Source organism: Heteronotia binoei, chromosome 4 (genome assembly GCF_032191835.1).
Source record: "Heteronotia binoei isolate CCM8104 ecotype False Entrance Well chromosome 4, APGP_CSIRO_Hbin_v1, whole genome shotgun sequence".
NCBI classification, from domain to species: Eukaryota; Metazoa; Chordata; class Lepidosauria; order Squamata; family Gekkonidae; genus Heteronotia; species Heteronotia binoei.
In genome coordinates, this window is record NC_083226.1 from 45,030,809 (window position 1) to 45,048,013 (window position 17,205).

Sequence of the window (17,205 nt, forward strand, 5' to 3'; positions counted from 1 at the left end):
ATGGATACTCCTTCTATAGAAAAAGCTCAAAGAACTGCATACCAACAGCAGCTGTAGTGAAACTGGCCGTTGGACCAGGATGTCCTTCTCCCGCATCTCCTCTGCGAGTCAGCTGGACGCAGAACTGATAGTCTGTGTTTGGTTCCAGATTGTCCAGTTTTATGTTCTTTTCAGTTACTGGGTTTCAGAAGACAAGAAAAAAACATACTGAAAATCAATAAAGAATGAAGGCTTTAGATAACATTAGGTTGCTCTGCAGCAAATCCAAACAAATCATTTATAAGAAATGTGCAAGTCAACATATTTCACATTAGAGAATATATATGCATATAATAACACATAGAATTCATCCATTTTGTCTATGTCCTTCCTGAAGACGAAATCTGCAACCATGTTGTTGCATCCAACCACGTGTTCAGTTTTTATGTTGAACTCCTAAATCTTCTAAGACCACCTCTGGTTTAGTGTTTGAGTTCTTCATAGTTTGAAGCCATTGTAGGGATGAGTGGTCTGTTGAGAGGGTGAACTCTTGTCCCCACAAATAAGGTCTAAGTTTGTCCAGCTCCCACACCATCACTAAACCCAGAAAGTCTCAATCTGCTTCTTGGTCTTTAGGGGTTTCCTAACTCTAGATTGCCTCTACCTTGTCTTAAAGGTGAACTTGACTCCTGCTTTGTTCTATTGTCTCTCATCAGTGGGATATTCCCACTACACACTCTGTGTCTCAAGAAAACCACCTCTTGCATTCCAAACTGCCATTTTTCCAGCTTGATACTGGATTGCTCTTTGCACCCTTGCTAAATGTTCCTAGTGTGAACCCAAGTCCTTGCAAAAAGCTGTGATGTAATCAATATAAACTGCTACAAATTCTGACATGTCATTCCACAAGTTATTTGCCAGCTTCTTGAAAGATGAATCTGTGTTCCTAAGTCTGAAATGTCACACAGCAAGTTTGTACCAACCAACTGAAATGATGAAGGCAGATATAACTCTGGCTTCTTCCTCCAATTCTGTTTGCCAAAACCCCTTAATCTGAAGGAGAACCGCCTGATGGGCAGGTGAGACTTAGCATCTATTCCATGCTTAGCTAAATCAGTTTTCCATTGTTCCTGAAACCAATCTCAAATTGTTGTACAACTGAAAATATTCCTCATCAAAGGCTCCTATTCCTCATCAAAGGCTCCTATTCCTCATCAAAGGCTCCTTAGTAAGCTCGAGAGTCATGGAGCAAAAGGACAGGTCCTCTTGTAGATCAAAAACTGGCTAATTAATAGGAAGCAGAGAGTGAGTATAAATGGGCAGTCTTCACAGAAGGACGGTAAGCAGTGGAGTGCCGCAGGGCTCAGTACTGGGTCCCATGCTCTTTAATTTGTTCATTAATGTTCTGAAGTTGGGAGTAAGCAGTGAAGTGGCCAAGTTTGTAGATGACACTGAATTGTTCAGGGTGGTGAGAACCAGAGAGGATTGTGAGGCAATCCAAAGGGATCTGCTGGGTGAGTGGGCGTCAACGTGGCATATGAGGTTCAATGTGGCCAAGTGCAAAGTAGTGCATATTGGGGCCAAGAATCCCAGCTACAAGTACCAGTTGATGGGTTGTGAACTGGCAGAGACTGACCAAGAGAGAGATCTTGGGGTTGTGGTAGATACGTCACTGAAAATTTTCGATTGCAATAAAAAAGGCCAACGCCATGCTGGGAATTATTAGGAAGAGAATTGAAAACAAATCAGCCAGTATCATAATGCCCCTGTATAAATCGATGGTGCGGTCTCATTTGGAATACTGTGTACAATTCTGGTCACCACATCTCAAAAAGAATATTATAGTATTGGAAAAAGTGCAGAAAAGGGCAACTAGAATGATTAAAGGTTTGGAACACTTTCCCTTTGAAGAAAAGTTAAAATGCTTGGGGCTCTTTAGCTTGGAGAAACGTCGACTGCAGGGTGACATGATAGAGATTTACAAGATTATGCATGGAATGAAGAAAGTAGAGAAAGAAGTCCTTTTCTTCCTTTCTCACAATACAAGAACTCGTGGGCATTCAATGAAATTGCTGAGCAGTTGGGTTAGAACGGATAAAAGGAAGTACTTCTTCACCCAAAGGGTGATTAACATGTGGAATTCACTGCCACAGGAGGTGGTGGCAGCTACAAGCATAGCCAGCTTTAAGAGGAGATTGGATAAAAATATGGAGCAGAGGTCCATCAGTGGCTATTAGCCACAGTATATATATATATGTGTGTATGTATATACATATACACACACACACATATTGGCAACTGTGTGACACAGATTGTTGGACTGGATGATCCAACATGGCTTCTCTTATGTTGTTATGTTCTTATTCTCTTTCTGCCCTGAATTGACTAATTTGCTGGCCATTTCAGCTTCCCCCATTGAATCAGTTCAGAAAAATGAGCCAAAACAACTACCAAGCTTCCACCTGACTCCTCATCTGGCTTGATACGGTCCATGGGGTCCCAAAGAGTCAGACTCAACTGTGTGACTGAACAGCAAATTGTAAGAATCAATAAAGTACTGATGTGATGCTGTCACTTACCATCAATCTGACTACCTAGGATTAAACTAAGCAAACTTTGTGGGCAAATTCACATTAAAAATGTGTATCAGTTTAATACCTCATTCATTGTCATGGCTTCCTCCAAAGGATCCTGACAATTAAAGGTTGGTAAGGAACTGAGAATTCTTTTCTTGTGAGCTCCTGCAAGGAACTTGGAAATAAATGTGGCTCAGATATTTCTTAGATCTAAAATAGATCCTAAAGTAGGATATCTCCTGGGATAAATAAAAAATAATTATTAGCCTGACCCTTACCTTCTATTGACTTCCAGGTATAATACTGCTTGGCAGGTTTGTAAAGAATCTTGGTTGACACAATTGGTCCATCCCCTGTGTGTGGATCTGCATTCACGTCAATGATAAGAAAATTATGTCCTCTGTCTACCAACTTGGGAGCATTTATAGGAACGGGAACAACTGATTGGAGAAAAAGATAAACAACATAATTATTAGGTAAAAATACACTTTAACAAGGACTGACCAGCATTCTTGCTGTCTAATAAATCTCTAAGAAGCAATACAGAGGGATTGCTACCATGGATCAATACAATGACTTCCACACTGCTTTGTCTCTGAGGGTGCAGTCACACCTACCATTAAAAGCGGGTGTATAGCACTCAAATCTGAACTGCTGAATATTGAATCGATGCAGGGCAGTTCAGACGAGCATCCAAGAATGCGATTCATTCTGTTGTGCACGATCAGACATCCAATACTATCACGCTCCTTTCTTGGAGATGGTGATTTCTGGGAGGGGAGTGGGTCCATTGAACATGTGCCCAACTGTTTGGAGCTGGGAAATTAAAACTTTCTTCAGAGGCAGGGGGGAAGGGCGAAAGTTTCCAGAATTAACATTGCTGATCCAAACCACGGAACTGCCAGGAATTATTTTCCTAGAAATTGGCAGTGACAGTGATATCTTGAAATCCTCCACATTGAAAAAAAAAGAATTTTTTCCTGTTCTGAATAGTGGGATAACGTCCCCCACCCCACCCCCCGATGCTGTGTTGATTGGAGAAGCAGAAGCGTCACCTCAGATTCCCGGATGATCTGGCAATGCGCATGTCTGCTGGGGCTTTCTTTTAAAAAAAAGGTGAGAGGCAGTTTCGCGTATGAGCTGTCCAAACAACAAAAAGCCGATCTTGTGCCGCTGTTTTGAAAAAGGGCCGGACTTTATGCACTGTCAAATTAATGCGCCATTCATGCGTAGCAAGCCTGGATGAGCCCGGATGACGATCGATTGCCAGATGTGGCTGTCTGAACGAACACATTTAATCCATCAGCCAGACGGAGCTGTGTCGTCACTAATGGTATGTGTGACTGCACCCTGAGAGTATTGTCACCAGTTAGTTTTTCTGACATGCAGTCAAGCCAACTCAGAGGTCCAAGTCCCAGTTTTTGAGCTCCCCATAATAACAAAGGTACAAAAGGTGACACATGAAAACAAAACAAGGCACCAAACAAAGAGTAAGACATCATTAGGGTCTTTTTACATTAACAAGTGCTTTTCTAGTCCTTTTTAGTTCTCCTTTGATAGAGTCACTAGGCCTCTGCCATCAACTCCCAAGAGCTTCTGGGGGGTAGGTAAAGGGGGAGAAGAAGTGTTAATGTTGCTGCATCACAATGCTTAGGAAGTCCCCAAAGCTCTATGGTGACACTGCAACATCAATCAACATTCTTTCATAGAATCATAGAGTAGGAAGGGTCCATACAGACCATCATCTCCTCCTGGATGCAGGGTCATCCTAAAGCATCTCTGAAAAGTGTTCCTCCAGCTGCTGCCTGAAAACCACCAATGAGGGGGAGCTCACCACCTCTCTAGGCAGCCAATTCCACTGCTGAACTACTCTTACTGTAAAAAAACGTTCTAATATCCAGGTGGTGCCTTTCTGCCCATAATTTAAATCCATTATTGCAAGTCCTATCTTCTTCTGCTGACAGGATCATTCATGCATGTCTTGCTCTCTCCTCCATGGGTATTATCAGGGAACATCTCTGGTTTAAGAGAAATATGAATGCTTACTGAATGCCAGGATTTTCAGCAAGGGCACTGTGACAAGTGTGAACATGATGGGGGATACTTTCTTCTCCCACTAACCACTGGAAACTTCAGGCAGGGGCAGTCTTAATGATTCTGAGACCCTGGCTGAAAATGTAGGAGGGCCCCCCAGAATCATTGGCACTCTCCTGCTACTCCTCCCAACCAAGGCCAAGCAAGAGATGGTCTTTACCTCAGGAGAAGTGGGCAATAGCTGCCACCACTGGAAGCCAGCTGTCTGAGACCTAGACAGGACAGGTACAAGTGGCAGCAGGAGCCTGCTTTTCCTTGGGGGGTGGATGGGCTGTGGATGATCAGGGCCCCTCCAAGTGTGGGGCCCTATGCAACTGCCCCTGCTGTCCATTGGCTAAGACCCCCCCCTGACTTCAGGAGACTTAGACTGTGTGCTTCTAATAATGGATTCAGGTGGGGTTCTTCTGCGCTCTGTTGATCTTGCTTCTGATAACTCTCTCTCTCCGCCCTCATCATGCAGGTTCAAAAAGCAAAGATCTTTGGCAGTGTACAGCCTTAGTTGTCACATGAGGATGATCTCTGTGTTGGTGTTCTTTGGTTATCATGATTACTATAGCTATTCCTGGAGGTCAATACTCCTGAGCATTCTCATTAGTGACTGAAGTCATCCACTAACTTCATATATTGGCAAGTCTGACTTCCAGTTGCTTTGTTTTTATTATGAAAAGGAATTTTTGCTCTATATTTTTTCTCAGCACAGGACTAGACCAAGTGCTCCATTTTTAAAAAGTCATTCATCCAAATTGGTCCACACAAAATCTATCAACAAGAATATAACAACAAGAATACAACTCCTTTTATTAGGACCAGCCCAAATAACACAAAAGACTATACAAGCTTTTGAGCTCATAGAATCTTTCTTAACCAGGCTAGATGCAGCAAAATTTTAAAAGATGGTTGGGCAGAAGGCAGCCTTCTTAGGCTCCATTTTAAGCCTTGAATAAGCTGCCTTTGCCTAGAGAAAGCATTTCATCCGATTATCATCTCAGTTGCTTGCAGGTATTCTGCTTTTCTGCAGAGCAAGTAAAATAAAACCATAAAGCAGATATTTATGTGCTTTGAGCCCCTTTCCATTTCCAGTATCCACTAGTTTAATCCTGATAAAGCTAGGTATTTTTTCACTTAAAAAATGGGATTTCTAATGCAACATTATGGCCAGAATTGAATTACTTTTAACATGATTTAGGTGCACCAAAGTCTGAATGCAGATGATTCTCAGTTACCTTTAACTGTAATTTGAAATGGTTTTTCTGTCATGCCTGCTACTGTCTCAACAACACAGACCCATGTTCCGGAATCAGGAGGCTGGACTTTTTCAATATAGAATGTAGCTTCCGACTGATTGCTCCTATTTGTTACTGAGATAGGCTGAAACAACAAGCAACACAAAAGAATCATTATGTTAGAGATGCACGAAGCCCTCTGAAGAATTTCACTAGTTATTGACTCTTTTATTCAATGATGGTTAGGGTGATCCTCCAAACTTGGGTCAATCCCCTAACTATGATAACTGAGAGTATGCCATATACATATTACAGTGGTGGTGTATTGCAAGCGTGGTTATAGAATTTGCCTTTAATTTCAGGAGAGTAGCAATTAAGCTTTGATGCTTCTGGAAGCCATTTTGAAGCAGCAGAACTGGCATGTCCATTAGGCAGCATGAGGTGGCTGCCTGGAGTGCAACTCTGGGGGGAGGGTGCCAGTTTCAATGCTCCTACCCGCCCTAATTTCCTCAGTAAGGGAAATAGCAAGCTCAGTGGCTGCCATGGGTAGGGTGGCCATAATGTCTGAAGGCCAGCCAGGGACACCTTGGGGGGGGGGGAAGGCAGGAGTGTGCGCGCGCGAAGCGCGCGCGCCGCCGGAAACAGGAAGTGACGTCACTTCCGGCGACGTCACTTCCGGCGACGTCATACCACCGCCGGAAACAGGAAGTGACATCACTTCCTGTGACATCATTTCCCCCGCGCCACCTGCCGGAAACGGGAAGTGACATCACTTCCTGTGACATCATTTCCCCCGCGCCACCTGCCGGAAGCAGGAAGTGACATCACTTCCTGTGACATCATTTCCCCCAAATGGCATCATTTCCCCCAAATGCCACTGCCGGAAACAGGAAGTGACTTCACAGCACTTCCTGTGACGTCCCCAAAAATCCCCCAAATATCACCGCCGGAAACAATTTTGTTCTCAAATCCTGTATATACTTCATCAGTATATGGGATAAGGCACTTTCTCAACTGTGCTGCATAATGCAGCCTATTTATTTTGTCCTGTTGGCTCTGTTGGCTCTATCTGCGCCACCTTCATCACTTTCGGGGTGTGGATCCCCCAGTGGGGTGGGCTCCCGACTCCCTCCGCCGGCTGTTTCTGATAGCCCTGCGCCCCCTCTTTCATTTGATATGTGTCCCGTGCGGGTGCCACCCTCCTGCCGGGAGATGCCGCAAAATGAGCCCCCTTGAGGCTTATGGCGGCAGGGCTCGGGGGAAGCAAGCTAGACTGCTGTTCTTTTGAGGGGTTATAGAGTGTTTCGAGCCCCTCCCTGTGGCATTGGTCCCATCGTCGTGGGACCCAGGGGGCCGGCGCAGCAGCCTGCCGAAGCAGCCTGTCACTAATAACACAGGTCGAGATGCGGAAGTGACTGACAGGCTGCTTCAGCGGGCCGCTGCGCCGGCCCCCTGGGTCCCACAACGATGGGACCGATGCCACAGGGAGGGGCTCGAAACACTCTATAACCCCTCAAAAGAACAGCAGTCTAGCTTGCTTCCCCCGAGCCCTGCCGCCATAAGCCTCAAGGGGGCTCATTTTGCGGCATCTCCCGGCAGGAGGGTGGCACCCGCACGGGACACATATCAAATGAAAGAGGGGGCGCAGGGCTATCAGAAACAGCCGGCAGAGGGAGTCGGGAGCCCACCCCACTGGGGGATCCACACCCCGAAAGTGATGAAGGTGGCGCAGATAGAGCCAACAGAGCCAACAGGACAAAATAAATAGGCTGCATTATGCAGCACAGTTGAGAAAGTGCCTTATCCCATATACTGATGAAGTAAATACAGGATCTGAGAACAAAATTGCACCAGAAGACACAAACACAAAGCTCCCTTACACTGAATCAGTGCTTGGGTCCACCAAAGTCAGTATTGTCCACTCCAGTCACAAACACAAAGCTCCCTTACACTGAATCAGTGCTTGGGTCCACCAAAGTCAGTATTGTCACATAAGAACATAACAGAAGCCCTGTTGGATCAGGCCAGTGGCCCATCCAGTCCAACACTCTGCGTCACATAAGAACATAAGAGAAGCCCTGTTGGATCAGGCCAGTGGCCCATCCAGTCCAACACTCTGCGTCACATAAGAACATAAGAGAAGCCCTGTTGGATCAGGCCAGTGGCCCATCCAGTCCAACACTCTGCGTCACATAAGAACATAACAGAAGCCCTGTTGGATCAGGCCAGTGGCCCATCCAGTCCAACACTCTGCGTCACATAAGAACATAAGAGAAGCCCTGTTGGATCAGGCCAGTGGCCCATCCAGTCCAACACTCTGCGTCACATAAGAACATAACAGAAGCCCTGTTGGATCAGGCCAGTGGCCCATCCAGTCCAACACTCTGCGTCACATAAGAACATAACAGAAGACCTGTTGGATCAGGCCAGTCCAACACTCTGCGCCCATCCAGTCCAACACTCTGCGTCACATAAGAACATAACAGAAGCCCTGTTGGATCAGGCCAGTGGCCCATCCAGTCCAACACTCTGTGTCACATAAGAGAAGCCCTGTTGCATCAGGCCAGTGGCCCCTCCAGTCCAACACTCTGCGCCACATAAGAACATAAGGAGGGAAGGAAGGGAGGAGGGAAGGGAGGAGGGAAGGGAAGGGAAGGGAAGGGAAGGGAAGGGAAGGGAAGGGAAGGGAGGAAGGAAGGAAGGAAGGAAGGAAGGAAGGAAGGAAGGAAGGAAGGAAGGAAGGAAGGAAGGAAGGAAGGGAAGGGAGGGAAGGAAGAAAGAAAGAAAGGAAGGGAGGGAGGAGGGAGGGGAGGAGGGAGGGAAGGAAGGGAGGAGGGAAGGGAGGAGGGAAGGGAGGAGGGAAGGGAGGAGGGAAGGGAAGGGAAGGGAGGAAGGAAGGGAAGGGAAGGGAGGAAGGAAGGAAGGAAGGAAGGAAGGAAGGAAGGAAGGAAGGAAGGGAGGGAAGGAAGAAAGAAAGGAAGGAAGGGAGGAGGGAGGGAGGGAAGGAAGGAAGGGAAGGGAGGGAGGGAAGGAAGGGAGGGAAGGAAGGGAGGAAGAAAGGAAAGAAGGGAAGAGGGAGGGAAGAAAGGAAGGCCGCCCCCCCCCCCGCTTTCGGCCCCCTTACCTGCGGTGGCGGTCGGCGGCGAGTCGGGCGGCGGCGGCGGGTCGGGCGGCGGCGGCGGGTCCGGCGGCGGCGAGTCCAGCGGCGGGGGCGGCGGCGAGGCCAGGGAGGCGTCGGAGAGGCCTTCCTTGGCCGGCGCTGGCCCGGGAAGGCCTTCCAGAGCCTCTGGAAGGCCTTCCCGGACCAGCGCCGGGTGCTCCGCGGCCTCCCCGCGGCCTCCGCTGGTCGCTGGGGGCCTTCCAGACACTCTGGAAGGCCCCCAGCGACCAGCGGAGGCCGCGGGGAGGCCTTCGCTGGCCGGCGCTGGTCCGGGAAGGCCTTCCAGAGGCTCTGGAAGGCCTTCCTGGACCAGCGCCGGGTGCTCCGCGGCCTCCCCGCGGCCTCCGCTGGTCGCTGGGGGCCTTCCAGACACTCTGGAAGGCCCCCAGCGACCAGCGGAGGCCGCGGGGAGGCCTTCGCTGGCCGGCGCTGGCCCGGGAAGGCCTTCCAGAGCCTCTGGAAGGCCTTCCCGGACCAGCGCCGGGTGCTCCGCGGCCTCCCCGCGGCCTCCGCTGGTCGCTGGGGGCCTTCCAGACACTCTGGAAGGCCCCCAGCGACCAGCGGAGGCCGCGGGGAGGCCTTCGCTGGCCGGCGCTGGCCCGGGAAGGCCTTCCAGAGGCTCTGGAAGGCCTTCCCGGACCAGCGCCGGGTGCTCCGCGGCCTCCCCGCGGCCTCCGCTGGTCGCTGGGGGCCTTCCAGAGTGTCTGGAAGGCCCCCAGCGACCAGCGGAGGCCGCGGGGAGGCCTTCGCTGGCCGGCGCTGGTCCGGGAAGGCCTTCCAGAGGCTCTGGAAGGCCTTCCCGGACCAGCGCCGGGTGCTCCGCGGCCTCCCCGCGGCCTCCGCTGGTCGCTGGGGGCCTTCCAGACACTCTGGAAGGCCCCCAGCGACCAGCGGAGGCCGCGGGGAGGCCTTCGCTGGCCGGCGCTGGTCCGGGAAGGCCTTCCAGAGGCTCTGGAAGGCCTTCCCGGACCAGCGCCGGGTGCTCCGCGGCCTCCCCGCGGCCTCCGCTGGTCGCTGGGGGCCTTCCAGACACTCTGGAAGGCCCCCAGCGACCAGCGGAGGCCGCGGGGAGGCCTTCGCTGGCCGGCGCTGGCCCGGGAAGGCCTTCCAGAGGCTCTGGAAGGCCTTCCCGGACCAGCGCCGGGTGCTCCGCGGCCTCCCCGCGGCCTCCGCTGGTCGCTGGGGGCCTTCCAGACACTCTGGAAGGCCCCCAGCGACCAGCGGAGGCCGCGGGGAGGCCTTCGCTGGCCGGCGCTGGTCCGGGAAGGCCTTTCAGAGGCTCTGGAAGGCCTTCCCGGACCAGCGCCGGGTGCTCCGCGGCCTCCCCGCGGCCTCCGCTGGTCGCTGGGGGCCTTCCAGACACTCTGGAAGGCCCCCAGCGACCAGCGGAGGCCGCGGGGAGGCCTTCGCTGGCCGGCGCTGGCCCGGGAAGGCCTTCCAGAGGCTCTGGAAGGCCTTCCCGGACCAGCGCCGGGTGCTCCGCGGCCTCCCCGCGGCCTCCGCTGGTCGCTGGGGGCCTTCCAGACACTCTGGAAGGCCCCCAGCGACCAGCGGAGGCCGCGGGGAGGCCTTCGCTGGCCGGCGCTGGTCCGGGAAGGCCTTCCAGAGGCTCTGGAAGGCCTTCCCGGACCAGCGCCGGGTGCTCCGCGGCCTCCCCGCGGCCTCCGCTGGTCGCTGGGGGCCTTCCAGACACTCTGGAAGGCCCCCAGCGACCAGCGGAGGCCGCGGGGAGGCCTTCGCTGGCCGGCGCTGGTCCGGGAAGGCCTTCCAGAGGCTCTGGAAGGCCTTCCCGGACCAGCGCCGGGTGCTCCGCGGCCTCCCCGCGGCCTCCGCTGGTCGCTGGGGGCCTTCCAGACACTCTGGAAGGCCCCCAGCGACCAGCGGAGGCCGCGGGGAGGCCTTCGCTGGCCGGCGCTGGTCCGGGAAGGCCTTCCAGAGGCTCTGGAAGGCCTTCCCGGACCAGCGCCGGGTGCTCCGCGGCCTCCCCGCGGCCTCCGCTGGTCGCTGGGGGCCTTCCAGACACTCTGGAAGGCCCCCAGCGACCAGCGGAGGCCGCGGGGAGGCCTTCGCTGGCCGGCGCTGGTCCGGGAAGGCCTTCCAGAGGCTCTGGAAGGCCTTCCCGGACCAGCGCCGGGTGCTCCGCGGCCTCCCCGCGGCCTCCGCTGGTCGCTGGGGGCCTTCCAGACACTCTGGAAGGCCCCCAGCGACCAGCGGAGGCCGCGGAGAGGCCTCCCCCACCGCTGCCGGCCCCGCGCGCGGGCGGGGAAGGCGGGGAGTGAGGGAGGGAGCGTCCCTGCGCGTGCGCAGGGGCCCTGCGCAGGCGCAGGGACGCTCCCTCCCTCACTCCCCGCCTTCCCCGCCCGCGCCCGCGGCCCACCGGCTCCTGGGCTGCCTAAACCGGGACCTTTAATGGTCCCGGTATAGGGAGCCCGGGATCCGGGATTGGGTGGCCAGATCCGGGAATGTCCCGGGAGACCGGGACGGTCTGGCCACCCTAGCCATGGGGCTAGGGTGGCCAGACCGTCCCGGGAGCCCGGGAATGTCCCGGTTCTGGCCCCCTATTCCCGCCTCCCGGGCTGGCTATACCGGGACCATTTAGAGGTCCCGGTTTAGCCAGCCCCGGAGGTGGTGGGCCGCGGGCGCCGGCGGGGAAGGCGGCGAGTGAGGGAGGGAGCGTCCCTGCGCCTGCGCAGGGCCCCTGCGCACGTGCAGGGACGCTCCCTCCCTCACTCGCCGCCTTCACTGCCCGCGCGCGGGGCCGGCAGCGGTGGTGGAGGCCTCTCCGCGGCCTCCGCTGGTCCCTGGAGGCCCTCCAGAGACTCTGGAGGGCCTCCAGCGACCAGCGGAGGCCGCGGAGAGGCCGCGGAGCAGCCGGCGCTGGTCCCGGAAGGCCTTCCAGAGCCTCTGGAAGGCCTTCCGGGACCAGCGCCGACCAGTGAAGGCCTCTCCGCGGCCTCCGCTGGTCCCTGGAGGCCCTCCAGAGTCTCTGGAGGGCCTCGAGGGACCAGCGGAGGCCGCGGAGAGGCCGCGGAGCAGCCGGCGCTGGTCCCTGGAGGCCTCTAGAGGCCAGCGCCGGTAGCGGAGAGGCCCGGCGCTGGTCCTGGAGGCCTCCAGAGGCTAGCGCCGTTGTGGGGCCCAGGGGGCCGGCGCAGCGGCACGCTGAAGCAGCCTGTCGGTCACTTCCGGGTTCCTGTCCTGCATCTCGACCTGTGTTATTAGTGACAGGCTGCTTCGGCGTGCCGCTGCGCCGGCCCCCTGGGTCCCACAATGATGGGACCGATGCCACAGGGACGGGCTCGAAACACTCTATAACCCCTCAAAAGAACAGCAGTCTAGCTCACTTCCCCTGAGCCCTGCCGCCATAAGCCTCAAGGGGGCTCATTTTGCGGCATCTCCCGGCGGGAGGGTGGCACCCACACGGGACACATATCAAATGAAAGAGGGGGCGCAGGGCTATCAGAAACAGCCGGCGGAGGGAGTCGGGAGACCACCCCACTGGGGGATCCACACCCCGAAAGTGATGAAGGTGGCGCAGATAGAGCCAACAGAGCAAACAGGACAAAATAAATAGGCTGCATTATGCAGCACAGTTGAGAAAGTGCCTTATCCCATATACTGATGAAGTATATACAGGATTTCAGAACAAAATTGTTTCCGGCGGTGATATTTGGGGGGGTTTTGGGGATGTCACAGGAAGTGCTGTGAAGTCACTTCCTGTTTCCGGCGGTGATATTTGGGGGGTTTTTGGGGATGTCACAGGAAGTGCTGTGAAGTCACTTCCTGTTTCCGGCAGTGGCATTTGGGGGAAATGATGTCATTTGGGGGAAATGATGTCACAGGAAGTGATGTCACTTCCCATTTCTGGCAGGTGACGTGGGGGAAATGATGTCACAGGAAGTGATGTCACTTCCTGTTTCCTGTGGTGGCATGACGTCACTGGAAGTGACGTCACTTCCTGTTTCCGGCGGTGCGCGCTCTCTGCGCGCGCGCACCCCTACCTTCCCCCCCCCCCAAACGTGTCCCTGGCTGGCCTTCAGACATTATGGTCACCCTACATGGGGCTTCCAGCCTCAACGTGCATGCACACCGATCACTCACCGTCGCTCCGTCCCTTGCGCCTGTGCTTGTGTGTGACACTGGTGGCAGAAGCTCCAGTGCAGCGGCATTGGGCTTGCCCTTGTTGATGAAGTGAGGGGCGCAGGGGGCACCTGGCCTGGGGCACCAGCCTTGCGCTGGCTCCCCAGCTCCAGCCCTGTGAAGTAGAAATGTATCCTGTCTGTGGTAATAAAGCTTCTTTTGACTTCCTGCTCCACATAGGGCTTAATCTCTAGACCAATGTTTCAGTCAGTGCACATGATTTTTTAAAAGCCAAAAATAAAAATATCTCTGAAAGCTTAAATTCCAAAACTTAATATGGAAGGGGAGAGAAGTGAAGGCAGAAGTTTTCAGTGCAGTCCTAAACATTGTTACACCTTTCTAAATTCATTGAAATCAAAGAATAAATTGACCGCTGACTTACCTTAAGGACTGTTCCATCTTGTTTTATCAATTTAAATTCTTCTTTCGTAGGAAGCGGCTTGCCAGTAGCTATACAACTAGGGCGAAACTCTGAGCCAGAATTGAGTTCCAGTGCATCTCGTAAATTTTCTATCTGGGGCGATTCATCTGCTGAACCTACATTAGGCATAAAGGAATTAGAACATGCTATGCCCTTTTGGATACCTGACACCAGCTTACAAGCATAAAGCCTAGAAAGTAGGACTGAAAGATCTGATCATTTTAATCAATACAGTAACCAACTGAGGCTTTCTTTGCTTAATTGGCACGTGCACCTTTAAATTGATACTGCAAGTTAAAGACATGCTAGTTTATTGTCTGGTGCTATTTTGATCTTGCAGTGTGATTCTAATAAGCTGCTACAGACCTGGATTGTCAGTGGTTGAACAAATATAATTAATCAGAACACTGATTCAGACTGAAGGTCAACATAAGGTTTATATTGTAAGAAGAGTGTTGAGCAGAAGCTTCTTTTTAGGGTTGACAATGTACAATGTGGACTATTCAGAATTCTGACAACTAGAGGCACAGTGAACATGGCTGCTGTCTAGGAGATGTGCTTTGCCAGTCCTACCTTTCACCAAGCATGGTGGTCAATGGGAAGCATAACATTGGACTGGCAGGTACATTCTAATTTATGACAGCTTGTTCTAAAAGCCTTAAGCCAGGAGCCTCCCCCCCCCCCCATTTTGTAATCCATCAAAAGATTGGGCTATGCTTCAGTTCTGCCAATAAATCTGTGGTCTCATTAAACTAAAGTTTGTGCACCATGTTTTCATTCTGGGTGCAGGGACAAGGTAACATTTCCAGGTTTCTAACATGGCATGAAAACTGTCTTCTTTCTGCTTGTTCACCTTCTGTGGCTATCTAGAGTGGGTGACAATGATAATACTCCTGTCCGCTTCCTTGGCTTCACTTACATGAAAGTGTGACTATGATAGTCACATACGGTAAGTCCTCCTAGTGGGGGAGCAAAGAAGCTTGGGGAGGCAATTTTGCATTAAGCAGCCCCTCCTCCTGCTGTTCTGCTGAAACTGGCAAACTCCTGTGCTGCATAACAGTTTGAAAAAGCACATTGTGAAAATGGTTTGTGTCTCTCTTGATAGTTAACCTTGTATCAAACTTCCAACTCTCTTTTGTTGATCATGACATGAGCAAATTTTGTATGTGGGTAAGGTTGCCAGCTCCAGGTTGGGAAATATCTGGAGATTTGGGGGTGGAGCCTAAGGAGGGTGAGGTTTGGGGAGGGGAGGAATCCACTTTCCAAAGTGGCCATTTTCTCCAGATAGACTGATATCTGTCACTTGGAGATCAGTTCTAATAGCGGGAGAGCTCCAGATAGCACCTGGAGTTTGGCAACCTTATAATACAAGGCAAGAGTTTGGAACAAGTTCTGGACAAAGCCAGGAGGAGACACAAATTTTTGGCACATGGAACACAAATACTTATTGTTGCACTACACTGTTACCTTTGCTTTACCTTCTTTTTCACATTGTAGGCCATGCCAGCCGGAGTTGCAGTCGCAGCCCTTAAATCTGTCACATCTTCCTCGGTTATTGCAGTTGTTACATGCCACTTTGCAATCTGGTCCATAAAAATCAGACTCACAAACTGCAAGAGCACACAAGCGACGGAATAATCAACAAATGTGTTCACCAACAAAACTCTCACTCTGAATCAATTGACCACCACTACTGCTATCCATGGCATTCCTTTCCCTTAATCCCCTCTCATTTATTCGGTTTCTGATAGCATCCTTTTCTAATGCAATACAGATGACTACTAGCATTCCCTGTAGATGTAATTCAGTCCATCCACTGAATATTTCTGCAGAGGAACTCAGCAATGACTTTGAAGACAGGCTAAGAGTGGTTTGTAAGGTCGTACACTTTTGACAATTTATTTCCCATGGAGAGACAGAAACAAATCTGAGTTTACTCTGAAATGCAATCATGACCTTTTTGACATGGCAACACTTTCCAATGGAAGACGTGGTGTCACTGCAGTTGCTAATGGCATGCAATGGCAACAGGGTGAACAGATCACAGCTTTCTGCTTATTTTTGCTACCCCAATCCCCATGGGAGCCTTTCCACCTGCCCTACTACAGAAGGAATCTTTACCCAAGGTTTTTTTTTTTTTTTTTTTAAATCAGTAATAAACATACTGACAAACCATTATATTGATAGGTCAATTGTTGATTTATAAATAAAGCCTCACAAAGGTCCTTTGGTGGCTTGAAAGGTGGGAGAATGGCTGCAGTGGAGACTGGGACAGAGAAAATGGCTACTGTGTGAGCAGGACCAAGAAAATCTACACCACCACCCCGCCACACTTCACACACAGTCATAATGGTTCTCAAAACTTTGTAGCAAAACAGGTTTGGAAAACATTACAGAAAAGCTGATGCTGTGGGAAATGTGGAGAGCAAAGCCACATTCCAATAGCATAGAACCAGGTCAAATAGGCATCTTGAGCCCTTTCCATCCTAGGCTGGCCTATAGCAACAGGGAGGCCTGTGAGGGCACTGCCCCCTGACATCCATGCAGAGCCCCCTGACTTCCAGGGGACCTCCAGCATGCAGTCTGCTTTTTTCATTTTCTTTTTGCCATGGCTGAGCTGGCGAAGCATCATCAGTGGCAGCCAGAGCCAAGAGAGCTGAGCAGGGCATAGTTCACTGTGGCAGCAAAAGCAACAGGTAGAGAGGAAAGAGGCAGAGGAAGCCATGTGGAATGGGCTGTGGGGGGCGGGGAGAGGATGGATAATGCTGCTGGGTGCAAAGTGCCAGGGTGGGAGAGAGGGAGTGGAAGGAACCCGCCCCCGCTCCTAGCATGTAAGGTGCAGTCCCTTCTTCACTCCAAAGTTTTAGGGTTGGCTGTCTCAAGTTGTCCACATTCGGAGCCTCCAGCTTTTGCCCCTACCCTATAATGCTTCTGAGAAGTGGCAAGCCCTGCAGTGGATGGGAAAGGGTGCCCCCTGACTTTTTAAAAAGCCCCCTGACTTGTAAAATCCTGGCTACGGCCCTGATCCTAGGTATGTGCTAATTCTACTGTGACTGGTTGACTGCAGAAAGGTCCTTGACCCTGAGGAGTCAAACTAAGTTAAGATGCTTTGGAATTCATGACTGGATCTGTGGAGTGGTGTTTTTTTAAAAAAATTGGTAGCTAGCAAACAAAACCCAGACCAGAGCCAAAGTCTCTGGGGTGGAGATTAATCCTTCTCCACTTTCATTTTTGCATATTCCTTGGAGCTGCATTTTGTCCTATGGGGGAAAACGTACAGGATGCCAGTATGTTGGTGGTCTGGTTCCTCAGTTGGGTAAACTGCAGTGCTAATGAGAGGGAAAAACTGAGGTCAAGAAAATGGTGCTGAGGAAAAGGCATTCTAGTTCACAGCCATTTTAGCCCTTCTCCTTTACATACCATTTAGTTATATAGTTTTACCTTCATCACATTGGAGTCCTTTCCAGCCTGAGGCACAAGAACAGCCATATGGGTCAGGAAGGCAAAAAACAAATGATTTACAACCTGAGTCTTCCTTACAGTTCTCTTTGCAAGTCTTGCCAAACATGTTTTCTCCACAAGCTATAAAGAATAAGAGTGAAATATCAGATTGAT

At 51.8% G+C, this 17,205-nt stretch overlaps 1 protein-coding gene across 2 annotated transcripts in view; it reads right to left on the reverse strand.

Annotated features, from left to right (window-relative positions):
- TEK (TEK receptor tyrosine kinase) overlaps positions 1-17,205 on the reverse strand; it is a 64,711-nt gene that overhangs the window by 21,381 nt on the left and 26,125 nt on the right. For both annotated transcript variants that reach the window (XM_060237188.1, XM_060237187.1), the window contains 6 exons: positions 17,032-17,172; positions 15,069-15,200; positions 13,552-13,706; positions 5,873-6,017; positions 2,834-2,995; positions 43-177 (listed from right to left, as the gene is read on the reverse strand). In XM_060237188.1, the coding sequence (XP_060093171.1) occupies positions 43-177; positions 2,834-2,995; positions 5,873-6,017; positions 13,552-13,706; positions 15,069-15,200; positions 17,032-17,172 (870 nt within the window). The remainder of the gene's footprint in view (positions 1-42; positions 178-2,833; positions 2,996-5,872; positions 6,018-13,551; positions 13,707-15,068; positions 15,201-17,031; positions 17,173-17,205) is intronic.